The 16,674-nt window shown below is 42.4% G+C and overlaps 1 protein-coding gene across 1 annotated transcript in view; it reads left to right on the forward strand.

Moving 5' to 3' along the window:
• The window catches only part of LOC117442591 (mucin-2-like), an 81,188-nt gene extending 64,841 nt beyond the window's left edge, over nucleotides 1–16,347 (forward strand). The window contains exons 20-28 of the mRNA XM_034078562.2: nucleotides 424–505; nucleotides 1,075–1,165; nucleotides 1,971–2,047; nucleotides 2,348–2,482; nucleotides 2,744–2,866; nucleotides 6,220–6,377; nucleotides 8,900–9,035; nucleotides 10,512–10,629; nucleotides 15,907–16,347. Of these exons, the coding sequence (XP_033934453.2) occupies nucleotides 424–505; nucleotides 1,075–1,165; nucleotides 1,971–2,047; nucleotides 2,348–2,482; nucleotides 2,744–2,866; nucleotides 6,220–6,377; nucleotides 8,900–9,035; nucleotides 10,512–10,629; nucleotides 15,907–15,929 (943 nt within the window). The 3' untranslated portion in view covers nucleotides 15,930–16,347. The remainder of the gene's footprint in view (nucleotides 1–423; nucleotides 506–1,074; nucleotides 1,166–1,970; nucleotides 2,048–2,347; nucleotides 2,483–2,743; nucleotides 2,867–6,219; nucleotides 6,378–8,899; nucleotides 9,036–10,511; nucleotides 10,630–15,906) is intronic.
• Nucleotides 16,348–16,674: the final 327 nt, after the last annotated feature.

Genomic DNA, 16,674 nt, shown 5'->3' on the forward strand with positions numbered 1-16,674 from the left:
GCATGTTGTACTGTAATACTTCTGCTGATAATACTGCATGTTGTACTGTAATACTACTGCTGATAATACTGCATGTTGTACTGTAATACTTCTGCTGATAATACTGCATGTTGTACTGTAATACTACTGCTGATAATACTGCATGTTGTACTGTAATACTATTGCTGATAATACTGCATGTTGTACTGTAATACTACTGCTGATAATACTGCATGTTGTACTGTAATACTATTGCTGATAATACTGCATGTTGTACTGTAATACTACTGCTGATAATACTGCATGTTGTACTGTAATACTACTGCTGATAATACTGCATGTTGTACTGTAATACTACTGCTGATAATACTGCATGTTGTACTGTAGGTGAGAGGTTTTTTGTTACAGCAGTTTTATTTTGCTTAATACTTTACTCTGTTGCAGTCCCATAAAGGTCCTGAGCTTTGAGAGCCAGTTCCACAAACTGCAGGCCGACTCCAACTACCTGCTGTCCGAGGAGTACGAGGTGCGTTCATATTCCCTCCTGTGACCCGTTACCCTCCCGTGACCCGTTACCCTCCCGTGACCCGTTACCCTCCCGTGACCCGCAACCCTCCCGTGACCCGCTACCCTCCCGTGACCCGTTACCCTCCCGTGACCCGTTACCCTCCCGTGACCCGTTACCCTCCCGTGACCCGTTACCCTCCCGTGATCAGCTCTACACATGCTACTTCCTGTTCCGTGCATACACAACACAAATGCAGATCTATGATTACTTACATATCACACACTGCTCTACTGAGGTCTCAGTACATGTGTGAAGCTCCCTCCTGTTAAACTCTGTTGTTGTTGTTGTTGTTGTTGTTGTTGTTGTTGTTGTTGTTGTTGTTGTGTTGTTGTTTTATGGTTATTGTTGTTGTTGTGTTATTGTGTTGTTGTTTTATGGTTATTGTTGTTGTGTTATTGTGTTGTTGTTTTATGGTTATTGTTGTTGTGTTATTGTGTTGTTGTTTTATGGTTATTGTTGTTGTTGTGTTATTGTGTTGTTGTTTTATGGTTATTGTTGTTGTGTTATTGTGTTGTTGTTCATGTCAGGAGCTGAAGGACATTGGCCGTAATCAGACCCTCGACTCGGCTCTGCTGCCGGAAAACCGGGGGAAGAACCGGTACAACAACATCCTGCCCTGTGAGTGACGCACACACACACACACACACACACACACACACACAGTCTGTCTCCGTATGAGCGGAGCGCCATCAGGAGGATGTGCAGTGAAACCTGAAGCGAATGAAGCGAACAAAAAAGGAACACTTTTCAATCAGAGTACAGCATCAAATGAATGAACCTGATATCGATCGGGTCAGTTAAGTAGCTTCAGCTGTTCTGGTGTGAATGAAACAACAGGTGCATAGTGGGGCAATGTTTCCCTTCCTCACCTTCTCTGACTGTGTTTCACTAGTTTTGCATTTGGCAAGCGTCGGTGTCACTACTGGTAGCATGAGGCGGGACCTGGACCCTACATAGGTTGCACAGGCAGTCCAAGTCCTCCAGGATGGCACATCAAAACGTGCCAGTGGTTTGCTGTGTCTCCCAGCACGGTCTCAAGAGCATGGAGGAGGTTCCAGGAGACAGGCAGGGACTGTAGGAGCCATCAGGTATTGGGATGAAATCCTTGGTGATGGTGCAGTGGTAGGACAACGCCCGGCCTCATGTTGCGAGAGTATGCAGGCAGTTCCTGGAGGATGACGGTATTGATACCATTGACCGGCCCCCACGCTCCCCCGCCTAAATCCAATAGAAAAAATTGACCAGTATGCCGTATCATTTTTCCACTTTTTCACTTTTAGGTTGATGATTTTCATTTCCAACAAACGATGTGGCGTCCTTTCATTCACAACACAGTACTCCGTCCATATCAGTGTTATGTTGTGTGTTGATGTCTGTCCACACTGGGCTGATCAATAGCTGTAATCACATGATTTCTCCTCAGATGATTCCACCCGGGTGAAGCTGTCCTGTGTCGATGATGATCCGAGTTCTGACTACATCAACGCCAGCTATATGCCGGTGTGTGTGTGTGTGTGTGTGTGTGTGTGTGTGTGTGTGTGTGTGTGTGTGTGTGTGTGTGTGTGTGTGTGTGTGTGTGTGTGTGTGTGTGTGTGTGTGTGTGTGTGTGTGTGTGTGTGTGTGTGTGTGTGTGTGTGTGTGTGTGTGTGTGTGTGTGTGTGTGTGTGTGTGTGTGTGTGTGTGTGTGTGTGTGTGTGTGTGTGTGTGTGTGTTTATACATGAAGGTTAATGCGTGTGTGTATATATCAATTTAAATGTGTGTTTCTATTTGTGTGTGTGTATATATGAATGTGTGTGTAGGGTAATAACTCTCGGCGGGAGTATGTGGCGGCTCAGGGGCCGCTGCCGGGGACGAAGGACGACTTCTGGAGGATGGTGTGGGAACAGAACGTGTCCAACATGGTGATGGTGACACAGTGCGTGGAGAAGGGAAGGGTGAGTGTGACTGTGTGTGTGTGTGTGTGTGTGTGTGTGTGTGTGTGTGTGTGTGTGTGTGTGTGTGTGTGTGTGTGTGTGTGTGTGTGTGTGTGTGTGTGTGTGTGTGTGTGTGTGTGTGTGTGTGTGTGTGTGTGTGTGTGTGTGTGTGTGTGTGTGTGTGTGTGTGTGTGTGTGTGTGTGTGTGTGTGTGTGTGTGTGTGTGTGTGTGTGTGTGTGTGTGTGTGTGCTGTTCCTGACCTGAGCTCCTCACCTGTGCAGGTGAAATGTGATCACTACTGGCCCCTGGACCAGGACCCGCTGTATTACGGGGATCTGATCGTTAGGATGTTGTCGGAGTCCGTGCTGCCAGAGTGGACCATCAGGGAATTCAACATGTGCAGCGTACGTACACACACATGTGTTTGTGTTTGTGTGTGTGTTTGTGTGTTTATTTTTTTGCCCCCCCAAATGACTCCTGTTGGAAGTTGCGCCCCCACCCCACCCACAACAGCGGTAATTAAAGTTTGGAAGCAAGTGGAAACAATTCACAAAGGGATTCAACTGTTTAAAACACACGCTCAAAATTAGCCGGATTTTGACGATGTGTTTATGTGGATTCAAAAAGTCGTAAATAATCTACAAAATGGAGGAGACCGATCTGATTGGAGCAACTGACAAATAATCCAACTGAAACCGGCATGGACAATGACTATGTTTTAAAAATGCGCTTATCCAGACAAGCCTGGTTTGGACACATTATGGGCAGAAGAAACATTTCTATTAAAGAAAGAATTATACATTTCTGTCTTTTTATGCCTTTAATAGCTACTAACTTTAACACATTTGTATTCAAACTAATTAATCAATTATTTTTTATATTTTTATTGTAATGTAGAGACAAGGCTTTTAGTGACAATTATGTATTGCGTTATATGTAAAAAAAAAAAAAGTTTAAAAAAAGTCTAAATATATTTGGCCTCAAATCATCTGAGGCCTGGTGCCCCCCCCCCACCTGCGATCTTTGGCGCCCCTATAACTTTCTTTATGAATTAGTGTGATATATATTGAAGTAGCTGCAGCTTTATCAACGTCTGCATGTAATCAACAACTGACTGTCAATCAAATAAAGAAAGTACAATTCATAAACAACAATATGTATTAATGACCATTGAACTCTACAGATATACAGATATACAGTAAATACTGTGGATATGTGTAATGTTCCTCTCGGGCTGCATTTACAATCAAAATAGAAAAAATAAATCAAATAGCTTTTGAAAATATGTGCATCTCAAAAGTGCTTAACTTTAGATAAATAAAATAAAGTGTAGCAGCAGCAGCTTGAGTTTCCTTTTTTCTTTGTTAACCGTTTCACATCATGACTTAACAGTTTCAGACGATTATAGAACAATATCAGTCTTTACACATCATAACAATTGAACAGTTTTAAAGGTTCTCTTTCTGTCCCTCTTATATTGCAGTCCCTCACTCACTTTGTACGGTTCAGTGAGAGAATTGAGCTCGAGCTTATTGTCCTGCCAGGAGTTTAGATCTGGGCTGAAATGGAGTCAGGGCCATTCTCACACACACACAAACGCGCACATGACCAATGAGGGCACGAGATAAGTTTGTGCACAGATGGAAGGCTGACAGGCAGGTAGGCCATCCAGTTATTTTAGCCGGGCCAAGGCCAGATGATTGGTCGTTTTACAGTGCTACGGCTTCCACAGATTAATTTGTGTATTTATTTTCAAAGCATTTAATATATTCATTGCTATCGGGACGTTAAGAGCATTCCATGGAATATAACAAAAAATGGTTTCTGAAATAAATTATATACCCCATTGAATTATGACTGAAGATCGTCAGCTGTCTTCCTCTCCCTTGTTGTTCCTCGATACGTAAAGGCTGCACCACCAACCACACAACTTCTCTCTACATATCAAACATACCAGTAAACCAGCATCGTTTGCTCTGAAAGCAGATAACTCTGTCCACGCAGAATTAAATCCTGTGTTCCTCCGGTACTTTTCTTTGATTTATCCATAGTTCGCTCATCGAGCCGGGGGTTATGCGCCTCCAAGAAAAAGCGCTCAAGCGGGACCGTAGCAGGATGTGACGCATATTTTAGTTGACCTAATTAAAACCGTTTTGTTTTTTATTTATGTGTCACAGTATCACCTCAAAATACAAGATACGAAACATTTTCAACCATGCAACAAAATATAAATAGTCCTACAAATACTTTTATTTTATTTCCTTCTTATTTTTGTCTAAGCTCAAGGGAGCCAGAGCAGAGGGCTTAAAGGGCCACATGCGGCCCGTGGGCCACGAGTTGCCGACCCCTGGTTTAGGTCATTGGTTAGCCTCGGTTAGCTCATTGGTTAGCCTCGCTTAGCCTCGGTTAGCCTCGGTTAGCTCATTGGTTAGCCTCGCTTAGCTCATTGGTTAGCCTCGGTTAGCTCATTGGTTAGCCTCGGTTAGCTCATTGGTTAGCCTCGCTTAGCTCATTGGTTAGCCTCGCTTAGCTCATTGGTTAGCCTCGCTTAGCTCATTGGTTAGCCTCGCTTAGCTCATTGGTTAGCCTCGCTTAGCTCATTGGTTAGCCTCGGTTAGCTCATTGGTTAGCCTCGGTTAGCTCATTGGTTAGCCTCGGTTAGCTCATTGGTTAGCCTCGGTTAGCCTGCCCTGGAACCATATTTAGTTGTAATGTTGATCCCGGTGGACTGATCGTCTCGGGCTCTGAGGCTGCTCATCTGACCTCAGTTCTGACTTGAGAGGGAACGTTTGGTCAAACCCTTGGTGTTCTGTCTCATAGTGGCGTGTTGTCTCTTTCAATGAGCGCCACGGCCTCTGAGAGACACCCTGGCTCTGAGCTCCCAGAGGGAGGAGGAACATGAACGAGTCCACTCAGGGGTCAGAGCTCTGTCCTCACTGTCCACGTTCCTCTTCTTGGAGAGCGCCATGTGTCACTATGTGTCTCTCTCTGTATCTCTCTCTCTCCTCTCTTCTTCTGTGTTTCTCTCTCTGTATCTCTCTCTCCTCTCTTCTTCTGTGTTTCTCTCCCTGTATCTCTCTCTCCTCTCTTCTTCTGTGTTTCTCTCTCTGTATCTCTCTCTCCTCTCTTCTTCTGTGTTTCTCTCTCTGTATCTCTCTCTCCTCTCTTCTTCTGTGTTTCTCTCTCTGTATCTCTCTCTCTCTTCTTCCGTGTTTCTCTCTCTGTATCTCTCTCTCCTCTCTTCTTCTGTGTTTCTCTCTCTGTATCTCTCTCCTCTCTTCTTCTGTGTTTCTCTCTCTGTATCTCTCTCTCCTCTCTTCTTCTGTGTTTCTCTCTCTGTATCTCTCTCTCCTCTCTTCTTCTGTGTTTCTCTCCCTGTATCTCTCTCTCCTCTCTTCTTCTGTGTTTCTCTCCCTGTATCTCTCTCTCCTCTCTTCTTCTGTGTTTCTCTCTGTATCTCTCTCTCCTCTCTTCTTCTGTGTTTCTCTCCCTGTATCTCTCTCTCCTCTCATCTGTGTTTCTCTCCCTGTATCTCTCTCTCCTCTTTTCTTCTGTGTTTCTCTCCCTGTATCTCTCTCTCCTCTCTTCTGTGTTTCTCTCCCTGTATCTATCTCTCCTCTCTTCTTCTGTGATTCTCCTGTTGATGATGGTCTACTTGATGATGATGGTCTACATGTTGATGATGGTCTACATGATGATGATGGTCTACATGATGATGTTTTACATGATGATGGTCTACATGTTGATGTGGATTCAGGAGGATCAGGTCTCGAGGCTGGTCCGTCAGTTCCATTACACCGTGTGGCCGGATCACGGAGTCCCAGAAACCACGCAGTCCCTGATCCAGTTTGTGCGCACAGTGCGGGACTACGTGAACCGGAGTCCTGGATCAGGACCCACCGTGGTCCACTGCAGGTACTACGGCCACACAGAGACCCCCTTCACATGGTGTTCTTCAAGAAGTCCCTCTTATATGTTTTTTAATAGAGAGAGTATAATGGCTTCACTTCAGTAGTAATAACACGCTATTTTATCATAAGGATTTAACACGATGCATGTACAACACGTTGGGCTACTGAAGTCTCTATTAGGCTACTGAAGTCTCTAGAAGGCTACTGAAGTCTCTAGAAGTCTCCAGTAGCATACTGAAGTCTCTAGTAGGCTACTGAAGTCTCTAGTAGAATACTGAAGTCTCTAGAAGTCTCTAGCAGGCTACTGAAATCTACTGAAGTCTCTAGTAGCCTACTGAAATCTTTAGTATGCTATTGAAGTCTCTAGTACTCTAGTAGCCTACTGAAGTCTCTAGTAGGCTACTGAAGTCTCTAGAAGTCTCTAGTAGCCTACTGAAGTCTCTAGTAGCCTACTGAAGTCTCTAGTAGCCTACTGAAGTCTTTAGTAGGCTAATGAAGTCTCTAGTAGGCTATTGCAGTCTCTAGTAGGCTACTGAAGTCTCTAGAAGTCTCTAGTAGGCTATTGAAGTCTCTAGTAATCTAGTGGCCTACTGAAGTCTCTAGTAGGCTACTGAAAACGCTAGTAGGCTACTGAAGTCTCTAGAAGTCTCTAGTAGCCTACTAAAGTCTCTAGAAGGCTACTGAAGTCTCTAGAAGTCTCTAGTAGCATACTGAACTAAAGACTTCTAGAGATTTCAGTAGCCTACTAGAGACTTCAGTAGGCTACTAGAGACTTCTAGAGACTTCAGTAGCCTACTAGAGACTTCAGTAGCCTATTAGAGTTTTCAGTAGCCTACTAGAGAATTCAGTAGGCTACTAGATTACTAGAGACTTCAATAGCCTATTAGAGACTTATAGAGACTTCAGTAGCCTACTAGCGTTTTCAGTAGCCTACTAGAGACTTCAGTAGGCCACTAGATTACTAGAGACTTCAATAGCCTACTAGAGACTTCTAGAGACTTCAGTAGCCTACTAGAGACTGCAATAGCCTACTAGAGACTTCATTAGCCTACTAAAGACTTCAGTAGGCTACTAGAGACTTCAGTAGCCTACTAGAGACTTCAGTAGGCTACTAGAGTACTAGAGACTTCAATAGCCTACTAGAGACTTCTAGAGACTTCAGTAGCCTACTAGAGACTGCAATAGCCTACTAGAGACTTCATTAGCCTACTAAAGACTTCAGTAGGCTACTAGAGACTTCAGTAGGCTACTAGAGACTTCTAGAGACTTCAGTAGCCTACTAGAGACTTCAGTAGGCTACTAGAGTACTAGAGACTTCAATAGCATACTAAAGACTTCAGTAGGCTATTAGAGACTTCAGTAGCCTACTAGAGACTTCAGTAGCCTACTGAAGTCTCTAGTAGCCTACTGAAGTCTTTAGTAGGCTACTGAAGTCTCTAGTAGGCTACTGAAGTCTCTAGTAGGCTACTTAAGTCTCTAGAAGTCTCTAGTAGGCTATTGAAGTCTCTAGTAATCTAGTAGCCTACTGAAGTCTCTAGAAGTCTCTAGTAGCCTACTGAAGTCTTTAGTAGCCTGCTGAAGTCTCTAGTAGGCTATTGAAGTCTCTAGTACTCTAGTAGCCTACTGAAGTCTCTAGTAGGCTATTGAAGTCTCTAGCACTCTAGTAGCCTACTGAAGTCTCTAGTACGCTACTGAAGTCTCTAGAAGTCTCTAGTAGCCTACTGAAGTCTTTAGTAGGCTACTGAAGTCTCTAGTAGGCTATTGAAGTCTCTAGCACTCTAGTAGCCTACTGAAGTCTTTAGTAGGCTACTGAAGTCTCTAGGAGGCTATTGACGTCTCTAGTACTCTAGTAGCCTACTGAAGTCTCTAGTAGGCTACTGAAGTCTCAAGTAGCCGACTGAAGTCTTTAGTATGCTACTGAAGTCTCTAGCAGGCTATTGAAGTCTCTAGAAGGGTACTGAAGTCTCTAGACGTCTCTATTAGCATACTGAAGTCTCTAGCAGGCTATTGAAGTCTCTACAAGGCTACTGAAGTCTCTAGAAATCTCTAGTAGCATACTGAAGTCTCTAGCAGGCTATTGAAGTCTCTAGAAGGCTACTGAAGTCTCTAGAAGTCTCTAGTAGCCTACTGAAGTCTCGAGTAGGCTACTGAAGTCTCGAGTAGGCTACTGAAGTCTCTAGAAGTCTCTAGTAGCCTAATGAAGTCTCTAGTAGGTTACTGAAGTCTCTAGTAGCCTACTAGAGACTTCAAAATGACCCGGATACAGATTCAGTTCATTTTGAGGTTTCAAGTAGTAATAATAATAATAATAATAATACGTGTGTGTGTGTGTGTGTGTGTGTGTGTGTGTGTGTGTGTGTGTGTGTGTGTGTGTGTGTGTGTGTGTGTGTGTGTGTGTGTGTGTGTGTGTGTGTGTGTGTGTGTGTGTGTGTGTGTGTGTGTGTGTGTGTGTGTGTGTGTGTGTGTGTGTGTGTGTGTGTGTGTGTGTGTGTGTGTGTGTGTGTGTGTGTGTGTGTGTGTGTACAGTGCTGGTGTGGGCCGTACAGGGACCTTCATGGTGCTGGATCAGGTTCTGCAGCAGCTGGATTGCAGAGACTCTGTGGACCTGTTCGGTTCTGTGCGGCAGCTCAGACTGCACCGCTGTCACATGGTGCAGACGGAGGTGAACCGGGCAATCTGGGAGATGTAGTTCCTCCACCCCCTCAGAGTTAATGTAGTTCCTCCACCCCCTCAGAGTTAATGCAGTTCCTCCACCCCCTCAGAGTTAATGTAGTTCCTCCACCCCCTCAGAGTTAATGCAGTTCCTCCACCCCCTCAGAGTTAATGCAGTTCCTCCACCCCCTCAGAGTTAATGCAGTTCCTCCACCCCCTCAGAGTTAATGTAGTTCCTCCACCCCCTCAGAGTTAATGCAGTTCCTCCACCCCCTCAGAGTTAATGCAGTTCCTCCACCCCCTCAGAGTTAATGCAGTTCCTCCAGCTCCTCAGAGTTAATGTAGTTCCTCCACCCCCTCAGAGTTAATGCAGTTCCTCCACCTCCTCAGAGTTAATGCAGTTCCTCCACCCCCTCAGAGTTAATGCAGTTCCTCCACCCCCTCAGAGTTAATGTAGTTCCTCCACCCCCTCAGAGTTAATGCAGTTCCTCCACCTCCTCAGAGTTAATGCAGTTCCTCCACCCCCTCAGAGTTAATGTAGTTCCTCCACCCCCTCAGAGTTAATGTAGTTCCTCCACCCCCTCAGAGTTAATGTAGTTCCTCCACCCCCTCAGAGTTAATGCAGTTCCTCTACCCCCTCAGAGTTAATGCAGTTCCTCCACCCTCTCAGAGTTAATGTAGTTCCTCCACCCCCTCAGAGTTAATGTAGTTCCTCCACCCCCTCAGAGTTAATGTAGTTCCTCCACCCCCTTATAGATTATGTGGTTTCTCCTCCACCCCCTTATAGATGATGTGGTTTCTCCTCCACCCCCTTATAGATTATGTGGTTTCTCCTCCACCCCCTTATAGATTATGTGGTTTCTCCTCCACCCCCTTATAGATTATGTGGTTTCTCCTCCACCCCCTTATAGATTATGTGGTTTCTCCTCCACCCCCTTATAGATTAGTTGGTTTCTCCTCCACCCCCTTATAGTTTATGTGGTTTCTCCTCCACCTACTCAGAGTTATTGTAGTTCCTCCACCCCCTCAGAGTTAATGTGGTTTCTCCTCCACCTCCTCAGAGTTAATGTAGTTCCTCCACCCCCTCAGAGTTAATGTGGTTTCTCCTCCACCCCCTCAGAGTTAATGTGGTTTCTCCTCCACCTCCTCAGAGTTAATGCAGTTCCTCCACCCCCTCAGAGTTAATGCAGTTCCTCCTCAGAGTTAATGTAGTTCCTCCACCCCCTTATAGTTAATGTGGTTTCTCCTCCACCCCCTTATAGTTAATGTGGTTTCTCCTCCACCCCCTTATAGATGATGTGGTTTCTCCTCCACCCCCTCAGAGTTAATGTGGTTTCTCCTCCACCCCCTTATAGATTATGTGGTTTCTCCTCCACCCCCTCAGAGTTAATGTGGTTTCTCCTCCCCCCCCCCCCCCCCTCAGAGTTAATGTGGTTTCTCCTCCCCCCCCCTCAGAGTTAATGTGGTTTCTCCTCCCCCTCCTCAGGGTCAGTATCTGTACCTCCATCAGTGTGTCCGTGACGTTCTCAGAGCCAGGAAGCTCCGCTGTGACCAGGAGAACCTCCAGCCGCTCTACGATCATTTGAACTACAACTCCCAAAGAGGTCAGAACTACAACTACAGCTCCAACTACAGCTGCAGCTCACTAACATCAAACTACAGCTGCAGCTCACTAATATCAAACTACAGCTGCAGCTCATTAATATCAAACTACCTGCAGCTCATTAATATCCAACTACACCTGCAGCTCATTAATATCAAACTACAGCTGCAGCTCATTAATATCAAACTACCTGCAGCTCATTAATATCAAACTACAGCTGCAGTTCACTAATATCAAACTACAGCTGCAGCTCATTGATATCAAACTACCTGCAGCTCATTGATATCAAACTACAGCTGCAGCTCATTGATATCAAACTACCTGCAGCTCATTAATATCAAACTACAGCTGCAGCTCATTAATATCAAACTACAGCTGCAGCTCATTAATATCAAACTACCTGCAGCTCATTAATATCAAACTACAGCTGCAGCCCATTAATATCAAACTACCTGCAGCTCATTGATATCAAACTACAGCTGCAGCTCATTAATATCAAACTACCTGCAGCTCATTAATATCAAACTACAGCTGCAGCTCATTAATATCAAACTACCTGCAGCTCATTGATATCAAACTACAGCTGCAGCTCATTGATATCAAACTACCTGCAGCTCATTAATATCCAACTACAGCTGCAGCTCATTGATATCAAACTACAGCTGCAGCTCATTAATATCAAACTACCTGCAGCTCATTGATATCAAACTACAGCTGCAGCTCATTAATATCCAACTACACCTGCAGCTCATTAATATCAAACTACCTGCAGCTCATTAATATCAAACTACCTGCAGCTCATTAATATCAAACTACAGCTGCAGCTCAATAATATCAAACTACAGCTGCAGCTCATTAATATCAAACTACCTGCAGCTCATTAATATCCAACTACAGCTGCAGCTCACTAATATCAAACTACACCTGCAGCTCATTGATATCAAACTACAGCTGCAGCTCACTAATATCAAACTACAGCTGCAGCTCACTAATATCAAACTACAGCTGCAGCTCACTAATATCAAACTACAGCTGCAGCTCACTGATATCAAACTACAGCTGCAGCTCATTGATATCAAACTACAGCTGCAGCTCATTGATATCAAACTACAGCTGCAGCTCACTAATATCAAACTACAGCTGCAGCTCATTAATATCAAACTACAGCTGCAGCTCATTGATATCAAACTACAGCTGCAGCTCATTAATATCAAACTACAGCTGCAGCTCATTAATATCAAACTACCTGTAGCTCATTAATATCAAACTACAGCTGCAGCTCATTGATATCAAACTACAGCTGCAGCTCATTGATATCAAACTACAGCTGCAGCTCATTAATATCAAACTACCTGCAGCTCATTAATATCAAACTACAGCTGCAGCTCATTAATATCAAACTACAGCTGCAGCTCATTGATATCAAACTACAGCTCATTAATATCAAACTACAGCTGCAGCTCATTAATATCAAACTACAGCTGCAGCTCATTAATATCAAACTACCTGCAGCTCACTAATATCAAACTAGAGCTGCAGCTCATTGATATCAAACTACAGCTGCAGCTCATTGATATCAAACTACAGCTGCAGCTCACTGATATCAAACTACAGCTGCAGCTCACTAATATCAAACTACAGCTGCAGCTCACTAATATCAAACTACAGCTGCAGCTCACTAATATCAAACTACCTGCAGCTCATTGATATCAAACTACAGCTGCAGCTCATTAATATCAAACTACAGCTGCAGCTCATTGATATCAAACTACAGCTGCAGCTAATTAATATCAAACTACAGCTGCAGCTCATTGATATCAAACTACAGCTGCAGCTCATTAATATCCAACTACACCTGCAGCTCATTAATATCAAACTACCTGCAGCTCATTGATATCAAACTACCTGCAGCTCATTAATATCAAACAACAGCTGCAGCTCATTAATATCAAACTACAGCTGCAGCTCATTAATATCAAACTACCTGCAGCTCACTAATATCAAACTACACCTGCAGCTCATTAATATCAAACTACAGCTGCAGCTCATTAATATCAAACTACAGCTCATTAATATCAAACTACCTGCAGCTCATTAATATCAAACTACCTGCAGCTCACTAATATCAAACTACCTGCAGCTCATTAATATCAAACTACCTGCAGCTCATTGATATCAAACTACCTGCAGCTCACTAATATCAAACTACCTGCAGCTCATTAATATCAAACTACCTGCAGCTCATTGATATCAAACTACAGCTGCAGCTCATTAATATCAAACTACCTGCAGCTCATTAATATCAAACTACAGCTGCAGCTCATTCATATCAAACTACAGCTGCAGCTCATTAATATCAAACTACCTGCAGCTCATTAATATCAAACTACAGCTGCAGCTCACTAATATCAAACTACCTGCAGCTCATTCATATCAAACTACCTGCAGCTCATTGATATCAAACTACAGCTGCAGCTCGTTAATATCAAACTACAGCTGAAGCTCATTAATATCAAACTACCTGCAGCTCATTAATATCAAACTACAGCTGAAGCTCATTAATATCAAACTACCTGCAGCTCATTAATATCAAACTACCTGCAGATCATTAATATCAAACTACAGCTCCAGCTCATTAATATCAAACTACAGCTGCAGCTCATTAATATCAAACTACAACTGCAGCTCATTAATATCAAACTACCTGCAGCTCATTAATATCAAACTACAGCTCATTAATATCAAACTACAGCTCATTGATATGAAACTACACCTGCAGCTCAGTAATATCAAACTACACCTGCAGCTCATTAATATCAAACTACAGCTGCAGCTCATAAATATCAAACTACCTGCAGCTCATTAATATCAAACTACAGCTGCAGCTCATTAATATCAAACTACCTGCAGCTCATTAATATCAAACTACAGCTGCAGCTCATTAATATCAAACTACCTGCAGCTCATTAATATCAAACTACCTGCAGCTCATTAATATCAAACTACCTGCAGCTCATTAATATCAAACTACAACTGCAGCTCATTACTATCAAACTACAGCTGCAGCTCACTAATATCAAACTACACCTGCAGCTCATTAATATCAAACTACAGCTGCAGCTCATTAATATCAAACTACACCTGCAGCTCATTAATATCAAACTACCTGCAGCTTATTAATATCAAACTACCTGCAGCTCATTAATATCAAACTACAGCTGCAGCTCATTAATATCAAACTGCAGCTGCAGCTCATTGATATCAAACTACAGCTGCAGCTCACTGATATCAAACTACAGCTGCAGCTCATTGATATCAAACTACAGCTGCAGCTCATTAATATCAAACTACCTGCAGCTCATTAATATCAAACTACAGCTGCAGCTCATTAATATCAAACTACAGCTGCAGCTCATTGATATCAAACTACCTGCAGCTCATTCATATCAAACTACCTGCAGCTCAATAATATCAAACTACAGCTGCAGCTCACTAATATCAAACTACAGCTGCAGCTCATTAATATCAAACTACCTGCAGCTCATTAATATCAAACTACAGCTGCAGCTCATTAATATCAAACTACCTGCAGCTCATTGATATCAAACTACAGCTGCAGCTCATTAATATCAAACTACAGCTGCAGCTCATTAATATCAAACTACCTGCAGCTCATTGATATCAAACTACCTGCAGCTCATTAATATCAAACTACCTGCAGCTCATTAATATCAAACTACAGCTGCAGCTCATTAATATCAAACTACAACTGCAGATCATTAATATCAAACTACCTGCAGCTCATTAATATCAAACTACCTGCAGCTCATTAATATCAAACTACAACTGCAGCTCATTAATATCAAACTACAGCTGCAGCTCATTAATATCCAACTACAGCTGCAGCTCACTAATATCAAACTACAGCTGCAGCTCACTAATATCAAACTACAGCTGCAGCTCATTAATATCAAACTACAGCTGCAGCTCATTAATATCAAACTACCTGCAGCTCATTGATATCAAACTACCTGCAGCTCATTAATATCAAACTACCTGCAGCTCATTAATATCAAACTACAGCTGCAGCTCATTAATATCAAACTACAACTGCAGATCATTAATATCAAACTACCTGCAGCTCATTAATATCAAACTACCTGCAGCTCATTAATATCAAACTACAACTGCAGCTCATTAATATCAAACTACAGCTGCAGCTCATTAATATCCAACTACAGCTGCAGCTCACTAATATCAAACTACAGCTGCAGCTCACTAATATCAAACTACAGCTGCAGCTCACTAATATCAAACTACACCTGCAGCTCATTAATATCAAACTACCTGCAGCTCATTGATATAAAACTACAGCTGCAGCTCATTAATATCAAACTACAGCTGCAGCTCATTGATATCAAACTACAGCTGCAGCTCATTGATATCAAACTGCAGCTCACTAATATCAAACTACACCTGCAGCTCATTGATATCAAACTACAGCTGCAGCTCATTGATATCAAACTACAGCTCATTGATATCAAACTACAGCTGCAGCTCATTAATATCAAACTACCTGCAGCTCATTGATATCAAACTACAGCTGCAGCTCATTAATATCAAACTACAGCTGCAGCTCATTGATATCAAACTACAGCTGCAGCTCATTAATATCAAACTACAGCTGCAGCTCACTAATATCAAACTACAGCTGCAGCTCACTAATATCAAACTACCTGCAGCTCATTGATATCAAACTACAGCTGCAGCTCATTAATATCAAACTACACCTGCAGCTCATTAATATCAAACTACAGCTGCAGCTCATGAATATCAAACTACAGCTGCAGCTCATTAATATCAAACTACAGCTGCAGCTCATTAATATCAAACTACAGCTGCAGCTCACTAATATCAAACTACAGCTGCAGCTCACTAATATCAAACTACAGCTGCAGCTCATTAATATCAAACTACAGCTGCAGCTCATTGATATCAAACTACAGCTGCAGCTCATTGATATCAAACTACAGATCATTAATATCAAACTACAGCTGCAGCTCACTAATATCAAACTACACCTGCAGCTCATTGATATCAAACTACAGCTGCAGCTCATTAATATCAAACTACACCTGAAGCTCATTAATATCAAACTACAGCTGTAGCTCATTAATATCAAACTACAGCTCAGTAATATCAAACTACCTGAAACTCAGTGTATTTATACTTAACGGTAATTGAATGATAATAATGATGTATTTAAACTCCTCCACAGAGACGCCGCTCAGCAGACGCTAACCTCTCCACCCGAACGCCACTTTATTTTTTCATCAAATTGATATTTGAGATGTTTCCAAACAGAGGAAACGTTATAATATATATATACAGATAATGTAAAGTACATGCACTTCATATCTGTGTGAAGTTGTATATATATATTCCTTCACTGTTTAAATTATGCTTTATTTGGCATTGTTGTCTGAACTCTGTGATGCTGCAGTTTCGTGTTGATAAGAATTATAAATATATATATATATAAACTACATGTCATCAGGATAAAGGTCACTTTATATAACATATGGAATCAGCTTTGTGTCATAAAAGATCAAGCAACACTTTCTCAGAATCAAGCAAAAATAAGACTTTAAGAAAAAAATAAACTGAGTCAAGCAAAATAAATGTAAAATCAAAAATAAAGCTATAAATTGCAAACAAATGATTTGTGTAATCATGTCAACTATTGGTCTTTACTCTATTCTACAACACATATCTTTGTTTGCAGTTCTCTTTGCTTCTTTCTCAATGATCAGGCTGTTGCTGTACAATCTGTGGTGTACTGGGCTGTCACTCAAACACTGAGTAGCCAACGGGGACGCAGCCCTGAAAGGCCCTCCCACCCGAGAGTGGGCATGATGTATTTTTAACATCCTGCGTATTAATGAAAACCACAGAAGAAGTAAAATATGTTTTCATCACATATTCAAATACGATGTTAACAACACTGTCCTCGTGTGACGGTCGCATATCCCAAAACATAGACGAT

This window comes from Pseudochaenichthys georgianus, unplaced genomic scaffold (genome assembly GCF_902827115.2).
Source record: "Pseudochaenichthys georgianus unplaced genomic scaffold, fPseGeo1.2 scaffold_445_arrow_ctg1, whole genome shotgun sequence".
Classification (NCBI taxonomy): domain Eukaryota; kingdom Metazoa; phylum Chordata; class Actinopteri; order Perciformes; family Channichthyidae; genus Pseudochaenichthys; species Pseudochaenichthys georgianus.